The sequence below is a fragment of the Cynara cardunculus genome, assembly GCF_001531365.2.
Source record: "Cynara cardunculus var. scolymus isolate 2C chromosome LG 10, CcrdV1, whole genome shotgun sequence".
Classification (NCBI taxonomy): Eukaryota; Viridiplantae; Streptophyta; class Magnoliopsida; order Asterales; family Asteraceae; genus Cynara; species Cynara cardunculus.
The window spans coordinates 19,584,849-19,593,925 of NC_037537.1; the positions used below are offsets into that span (position 1 = coordinate 19,584,849).

A 9,077-nucleotide genomic window follows, 5' to 3' on the forward strand; every position below is an offset into this window, starting at 1 on the left:
CTTGCTATAGCATTCCTATAGCATTGGCTGCTGGAATTCGTGTTTGGGTCTCACCTTAGGTCTCACACCCTTGCTTCTTTTATTTATTCTGTATTCTGTTTCGGATAACCTTAAAATCAGAGAAAAGTCTTCGAAATCGCCATCTGAAATCATCTCTTTCATTGGACTCTAATCTAACTTTGGCTACAATACCTGTGGACGATAACTCGATACTTGTACCACTTATTACTTGGAAAGACGACATTGAGCCGTATTGTATACTTGCTTTTCGGCCCAATTTCATTAGTCTAGAGGTGTGAAATATAACCGACCACAAAGTGGCACTAAATTTTAAAGTAACTTCATAAATAGTAAAGAGAAATTTAACAAAAGCCGAAACACACTTCCAATCAATACTCTTACGTGGTCCAACTCTCTTTTTCCCATTCTCATTCTCTAGAAAGTGACTCAAGTACTTATGATCTTCGTCCTCATAACTTGCAAAAGCCTTTTCAAATTTAARTGCCACGTCTAACATCATAAAAGTTGAGTTCCATCTTGTAGGCACATCTAAKACCAAGCCACCCTTGTACGTAATCTTTTCCCTTTCAACACAAGCATTGAACTTTTGTAACCTTGAAGGAGATGACCGGATGTATCTTACACTATTACGAATGGCAGCGATTGAATCATGCAACTCCTTCAACCCATCACCCACAATTAAATTTAGTATGTGAGCACCATATCTGAAATGGATGAACTTACCATCAAGAACCGAGCCTTTCCATGCATTAATCCTTTTCTTTACATAACCAACAACCACATCATTGGCAGATGCATTATCAACAGTCACACTAAGAACCTTTTCTAATCCCCAACCAAGTAAACAAGTCTCTATAACCTTACCAATTGTATCGCCCTTGTAATTTGCAATTTGACAAAAAATTATAATTTTTTTATGCAAATGCCAATCACTATCAATATAATGTGCTGTTAGGCACATGTAAGCCATTTGAGTACAAGAAGTCCAACAATCGGTGGTTAAACATACTCTTTGTCCACCCTTAGTTAACTCTTTCTTCAACTTAACACGTTCCTCACAAAACAACTTGAATATATCCCTACTAACAGTCATTCTACCAGGGACATCAAACTTAGGTTGCTAGCTTTGAATAAGCTCTCTAAACCCTTCACCGTCAACAACACTAAAAGGTTGTTCATCTTTTACTACAAACTTAGCCAAGGCATTGCGACATTTTTCTTTATTAAAAGTCACGGCCAACAAATTTCCCACACCATCACCACCGCCTTGAAAACTATGTACTTTTTGTTTTTTATCGGTTTCCCTACCCGGATATTTCTTGCATTGTTTTCTTATGTGTGTCCACAAACTAGTTGTGCCAATTTTCTTACTGTCACAGGCATAATTTTTTCCACAATAGTTGCAAACACACCTAAGATCATTTGGATTTCCACCATCTACTTTTGTAAAGTGAGCCCAAACATTAGATACTCTACCACCCGACCTTTTTTTATCGATGTTTGGTTCTTCCTTGATCTCTTTATCAATACATACTGGGGTTGGGGTAGCATTAGCATCCATTGAATTTGAAACTGTAAAGATTAAGAAGAAATCGAAAACCTCCCATTATTGATTTACAGTGGATACTGGATAATATGTGAGGTACATTAAATAAACTATGAACTCATGTTACAGAATACAGACTGTAAAACTGTAAATCGAGCTGTAAAACAGAATACAGACTGTAATATGTGAGGTACATTAAAGCTATGTAAAGCTATGTAAATCGATAAGGTTAAAAAAACTGTAAATAAACTATGAACTCATGTTACAGAATACAGACTGTAAAACTGTAAATCGAGCTGTAAAACAGAATACAGACTGTAAATCGAGCTGTAAAACAGAATACAGACTGCAAATCGAGCTGTAAAACAGAATACAGACTGTAAAATATGTTACAACCAAGCCCACTTTCATACTAATTGAGGTTGTAAAACTGTAAATCGAAGGTATGTAAATCGATAAGAAAGCTGTCTAACTGTAAATCGAAGGTATGTAAAGCTCTATGTAAAGCTATGTAAATCGATAAGAAAGTTGTGTAAAACTGTAAATCAAAGGTTGTGTTGTGTTACCTTATCTGTGTAAATCGAAGGCTGGCTCAAGTATGTAATCGATGTATCGAATGCTGTGTCGCAACTCGCAAGTCGCAACTCACACACAACTCGATGTGTTGCTCTCGTAGTCTCGCTCGCTGGCCGAAGGCTGTCAATCGATGTGTTGCTCTCGCAGAGTCGCAGTCTCGCTCGCTGGCCGCTGCTACTCGACTGTATTGTGTTTGATTTGAGTTTAGGAAGGAGTAGAGCAGCTAGGTTAAACAAGAGGGTTCCCCGTTCCCGTGTGTTTTGTTGCTTCCAATCGGGTCATCGGGTTGGGTCGGTATCCATTGGGCCTAAACCGATTTCAACCCAATAAAGTCGGGTTAGTTAATTTTTTAATCAATCAACCGGTTACCTCGGGCTAGTTTTTTTTTTTTTTTTTAAATCGGGTTGGGTTGATCGGGTTCATCGGGTTTTTGAGCACCCCTAGTTAGGAGGGTAAAACAATAATTTTATGTTTTTGTCCTTGTTCCATTCGTTTGGATGGAACAAGAAAACCCTAGTTTAGTCACATCAACATATTTTTGTCCTACATCATTTCACCTCATTCTTGTATAATGTCTGGTCAAAATGTAAGACTATTTTTCGAGTCATGTCCCATGTAGTCCATTACTAAAAAATGGGGTTTTTTCAACGGCCAAATCCGTTGGAAAACCAAACTCCCAACCGATTTACGACGAATTTGCCGGCCGGAAAAATTTGTCGGTGAAACCCATTTGTTTAGTAGTGGTTTGTGCACCAAATGCTTATCAAATGTCTAGATCGGATAAATAATATTCTATTACCATGTAATTAATATTATAATCTATAAAATGAAGAAGTAGTTAAAGTTTAATGTAATTTTTCTATGATTTTGAATTTTGATTCTTCATTTCAAATATACTCTTTTATATTAATTTAACTCGGGGTGTGTTGAAAATTGATTTAGTTTTTTGTTTATTATTAATTGACAGGGTTTGCTATATTATAAAACGTTAAATTAAGTAAGAGTTTATTGTTAATCGTTAGGTTTTTAACCGGAAAAAAGGTTAATTTAATTTAAAGCTTGTTGAAGATAGATTTGTTACAAATGAATATGTAATGAATCAATTTCAAAAGGTACAAATTAGTAGAGAACAATTTTATGATGTAATTTGCTTATCATTTAATGATTTTATACTTTTTATTTCAGCTTCTATTTCATATTATGTTAACCAAAGTGTGCTTCGAGTCGTGGAAAGTCTCAAATATGCTATCGACATAGAATTGGATTTAGAGCAAAATCCACTTTTGGTACTTGTGGTTACGTCAGAAATCTGAAAAGCGTCACTTTGTTCTATTTAGTCGGAAAATGGTCAGTACTGTTTACATTTGAGTCTATAATGGGTCCTTTGTCCTAACTCTCTTGACAGAGGTTGCGTTAGTTAAGTGGTTTTATTATAAAGTCGAGATCTTGAAACTATAAAGACCATCTTCGTGAGAAAGGTCTCGAATATTAAAGTTTTTTAATGTACAACCTTATATATAAATTACTACAACAAATTTTGGTTTATAGGACACCCCCAATCTCTAAGTGTCCCAATAGACCGTTTTATAGGACTTAATTTATAGGACCAAAACATAAAGCGTCATATCTAAAGGTGTTGTAATAAGTTTATATGACGCTTTTGGACGTCTTAACAAGTTTTTAAGGATATTTTTAGTACAAAGTGTCGCATTAGCAACTTTATAGGACATTTTTGAGCAATTGTCCTATAAACTCATTTTTTATAGGACATTTTTTCAAATAGTGTCCTATAAAGTTGATAATAGAATGCTTTATATTAAAAGTGTCCTAAAAAACTTATTACGACATCAAAAAATGTCATATAAACTTAATACAACACCATTAGATATGCCACTTTATTTTTTTGGTCCTATAAACTAAGTCCTATAAAAAGATCTATTAGGAAGCTTAAATTTAGAAGTGTCCTATAAACCTGATTTTGTTGTAGTGAATGTAATATTTTATATGTCGGTTACTAATCTACAAAAATTGAAACCTAAACTTGGATACCATCTTTGTAACACTCCCTTCGAGATCAAAACAAACGTCAACACAAGTAAATGAGATAATGTACAAACAAACTAGCACATTGTGAAAGACGATGATCACTACAACAAAATCGGGTTTACAGGACACTCTCAATTTCTAAGCGTCCTAATAAACCTCTTTATAAGACTTAGTTTATAGGACCAAAAGAATAAAGCGTCGCGTTGTAATAAATTTATATGACGTTTTTTTAACGTCGTAATAAGTTTTTTATGACACTTTTAATATAAACCGTCCCATTAGCAACTTTATAGGACACTATTTGAAAAATTGTCCTATAAAAACAAGTGTCTTATAAAAAATTGAGTTTATAGGACAGTCTCTCAAAAKTGTCCTATAAAGTTGCTAATGCGACATTTTGTATTAAAAATGTTCTCAAAAACTTGTTAAGACACCCAAAAGCGTCATATAAACTTACTACAACACCTTTGAACATGACACTTTATATTTTGGTCCTATAAATTAAGTCTTATAAAACGGTCTATTGGGACACTTAGAGATTGTGGGCGTCCTATAAAACCAATTTTATTGTAGCATGTCGATAACCAAAGCTTCCAGTTTCCGAGCACTGATGTTGAAGTTGTAGACATTTGTGCATGAATATAAGGACAACTTCCAAAGCTGTGGTGAAGTAACCACGATTCCACAAGAGCTATCCCTAAAATCAATATTTTTGAGAAAATAGATCTTCAAGATTCAGAAATCCTTCAAACTTGAGTGGTGGCATGAAGATTCAGTTCTCCGGTTTCAACTTCCTCAATTCCGAACAAGAAGACAATCGAGATGGAAGCTTATAACGCCCATTTGGATTTGTAAGGATAGTTTCTTGATAAGAATAGCATCCATTGATCGATTTCCTGGCAAGCCTTGCGTATTGGCAAAAGTCGTCATCCTCACTTACCTTATCATGTGACATTTTCCTATTACAAAAGATTGTTGGCAAGCATCTCTTACCTCGTAAACGCTAAGAGCAACTCCAACCCTAGCACTAAAAAGAACTGCAAATTGGTGGGGCCATGGACGCCAAAAATCGCCACATCTCCAAATGCCGTGTCAACAGGAGGCCGGCATATTTTCCATGTCTCTTCCATCTCGGGCAAAATCAAGTTCTCTTTGCCGGCGATTTGGAGTTTAAAGACAAGCATGCACGCTGTTTTAACGTACGATTAGAATTGCTTTGACCAGGTTAAAATCTTCTTCTTTTTCTTACCAAGTAAGACTCTTTATCATTGTCATGTTCACCCAGTAACGTAAATGACACCCTACATCTAAGTGTTTTTTAGAATATATTGGTTAAAGGAGAGGTGTTATTGAAGAGGCTAGTGCTTGACAAAATGGAAGTGCCATATTTTGGGGCCATTTACCAAATACTTACTCAGTTAAGCACTTAACCGATGAATATGACAAACACCAAGAATTTTACCTGGTAAGACGGAGGTGAGGAACGAGAGGCTTACATGGTAAGTGAAGCACCGACTCTTACCACGGTTAGCGTTTACCGGGTAAATTGTTGCACACGATGCCTCTTTGATAGACAAAGTGTTGAATTTTACTGGTAGGACTTACCGCGTAAGTGTTTGGTAAACGGAACTTATACATGTGAATGTGATTAGCCTTGGGAAAATATAAATAGGTAACAACAAGATACACAAGGTTAAAGGGTCGTGACAATGGAATTTGCATGGGAGGTCCTTTAAATCCCCGCCTCCGCCCTTAGACCCCTGCCGACTACCCAACCCAGCCCCGCCCCTCGCCTCTCGGTCCCACGCCGCCCCGGCCCAATGCTTCTCCAGGAACTATTAAGTGTTAATTGTGATCTATTTTGTTAAAAGTGAATTACGATTTACAACACGTTTCTAAGCATAAACAATAACTCCTTTATTCACCACACCCTTGTCAATGTTCAAAATGCTGTGCTGCCGTATCATCCTTTCCTTCCACTCTTAAAACTTCACGCAGGACACACACGGTTTCTTTGTTCAGAGAGACTTTGTTTCACACACACACACACACACACAGATCAACAGGTATGGTTTCTTTTTGTGATAATGACTACTTTGCAAGCATCTGTAATTTTGTGCTTCTCTTCTGCTACAGAGGATGAGGATGTTACTTGTCGTATATGGGATCATTCAAATTCTCGGAAATTGTGTATCCGAACATATTCATCGTCTCTGAATTCTGTACTACTGGTATGTTACCTTCTTCTAGGTTCATCATTCATGTTTGTGATTGTTTAATTTGGCTGTATTCGGGTTCAGCAACAATTTCCAACCTATCTATTGTTAATTTGTCGGGAATGTTGAGTTTGCAGAAAAGGCGTTTAGTTGATTTTTTATTATACATCTCTGGTTTGAATTCCTAGATATTAATCGTAAGCTGAATGAATGATCACTACTCGGTTATTAGTAAATCGCCATAGAATTTGTTCAATTTTTGTTTGTATTTGACTAGATCGATTAAGAAAAAAAGAGGAGTGATTAAACTGAAAACGGTTTATTTGAGTCATCTAGATCTGGTCTTAGACGAGTACAGAGGGTGATTTAAGCTAATTGATTGTTCGTACATTTGATTTAAATTTTTGCTTTGATTTGTAGCTTCGATCGGATGTACTACGAGCATGTATAGAGATTGAAGACAGCTAAACCGCGTCGCTCTTCTTGCCCCAATCATGTAGCCGGAGGTGCAGCTCAGCAGCCGCGATTAAAAAGTACACCGCCTGCATCGGCGTCAGTATCTCCACCACAGATTTCAATGTTTCCATTCTCAGACCATCTGCTTTGTGTAACACTTCTTCTAACTCATCCTTCTTCGGCTCCAGCGCCGAATCCACTTTGCGATCACCGTTCCTCCCTCCATCGTCGTTCCCGTTCCTGTTCTTCTCGGATTCCTCGTTGGATAGATTCACCATGGGAGTGTCTGCCACCGACTCCTGCAGTTTCGCCATTTTCTCACTTATCTTTCTCTCTTCACGGACGGTCTTCCTCTGTAATTCATCGATTTGGTTGATCTGGTTCGAAGTCAAGTCTCCTAAATCTCCTACCGGCAACAACGGGACTAGGTCAGCGATTCTGCCTTCAAGCTGGATTCCTGACTTGGAGTACAGCAGGTGGATGGCCGTTGTCGGTCGCCATCCTGCAATCCACAAAAAGGAATCCTCGAGCTTGGTCAGCCACGTTGGCGAAAACATGGAAATCACGTCTCCTTTTGCACCATCTGATTTAGCCTTGTAGTACTCCTCGTAGTGCCCCACGGTTTTTTCAATCAGTGGGCTTAAAACTGATGAGTTGTCCTGAATATGTTCATCGTCGTGGTGGCGGTTGGCGGCGGAGACGAGCTGTTCAAGGTTGTTATGTAACTCGACGAGCCAAGAGTCGAAGAACCTGTGGAAGCTCTGGCCTTGGGGGCTTTCGGTTTTCATCTCAGAGCGGTGATGTTTGTCCTGAGCTGACGCCTCACGGTGTTACATTTATAGAGCTTTGTTCATGGCATTGACGAATGGCGATGCAGGGGATATCTCTTAAGTTTTGGAGTTATTGACACAAGTCGTCCCTGGACTTGTCTTAAGACTCTATTTCTGGTCCCTAAAGTTTGGGGTTTGCCATATTCACCTTTTAAGGTATCACTAATACCCTTGCCTCTAATTGGTTCTTAATTTCTTATGTCGGTTTTTTTTATTAACCTGGATATCTAACCTACTTTGCGAGTTGACTAATAACAGAACAACCACATGCTTTGCAGGTAGCCCGGAGTCACGTAAAAAAATATGTTTAGAAACCTTCAATAAATTGTTTGATTGTGATTACATAACCATGACACAAGAGAGTATGATCATACATGTAACATCAAAACCAATTATTTTATAATGAAGTTAAAACTGTGAAATCAACAAACAATTTTCAAGGATGTTCGGTTGTGATAAAGTTGTCTATATGATATTGATAAGCTATTGTTCGGTTGTTATGTTGAACAAACCGTCTGAATAGTGAAAATTACTATTTTACCCTTTGTTTTTACATTGAACATCCAATTCCAATTTAACCACCAAACCAATCGATTTCTCCCATATAACCAAACCAATCGATTTCTCCTCCGATTTTGAGAGGGTCATTTCATCAAACAAATCGATTTGAGATGCTTGTTTCATCACCACAAGAGAGGAGGATGAACAATATAAACCTAAATCAAAAACTGAATTTAAACCCTAAATCAAATCAGAAACTCACATCAAACTCAAAATCACGAGGCAAAAAAAAAACAATGGATCCAAGGCTTGAACTAGAAGGAAACCCAGAAAGAAACCCAAAAAAAAAAAACATTGGTCCGATTGCCACCATAATCAAACAAGAAAGATGAAGAACATATGAGGGAAGGGTGACGAATACAACGTTGATGGGAGTGATCTCCATGTTTCTTCGTTTTTGCAACGATGGAGACAAAAAGCAGATGGAGAACATATTTGAGAGGATCAATTTGTATCTTAATCTTACTGATTTGAAAGGGTCGATTTGTTATTTGTGCGGGCAAGAGGAGGAGCAGCGATAGATCTAAGGAAGAGGACGTGTTTTTTTCCCAAGGGTAGTGAGGGAAAATGGTCTGTTGATTGTAAACAAGTGCCTTATTCTGGCTGACCGACTAAGCTATTGAGTTCCAGGTTAAGCTATAATCGAACAACCACTTATGACTGAGGAAAAAGGCTATGTAGGTTTTACTAAGCCTAAACCGAACAACCCCTAAATTATATAAAGAGTATATTACAATTTTGTCTGTGGGGTATGTCGAATTTTTTTCCTCGTCCCTTGGCTTCTTTTAATACAGATTTCTTCCTCAAAGATGTACTTTGTTACAA

The 9,077-nt window shown here is 37.4% G+C and overlaps 1 protein-coding gene across 1 annotated transcript; it reads right to left on the bottom strand.

The window, feature by feature from the left end:
- Nucleotides 1–6,708: 6,708 nt before the first annotated feature.
- LOC112519879 (protein DOG1-like 3) lies at nucleotides 6,709–7,652 on the bottom strand. The gene has a single exon (XM_025128191.1). The coding sequence runs from the start codon at nucleotides 7,647–7,649 to the stop codon at nucleotides 6,870–6,872; it is 780 nt and encodes a 259-aa protein (XP_024983959.1). The 5' UTR covers nucleotides 7,650–7,652; the 3' UTR covers nucleotides 6,709–6,869.
- Between the last annotated feature and the right edge of the window lie 1,425 nt (nucleotides 7,653–9,077).

Coding starts and splice junctions, on each gene's coding strand:
- LOC112519879 (XM_025128191.1), bottom strand. CDS start 7,649: ATGAAAACCGAAAGCCCCCAAGGCCAGAGCTTCCACAGGTTCTTCGAC.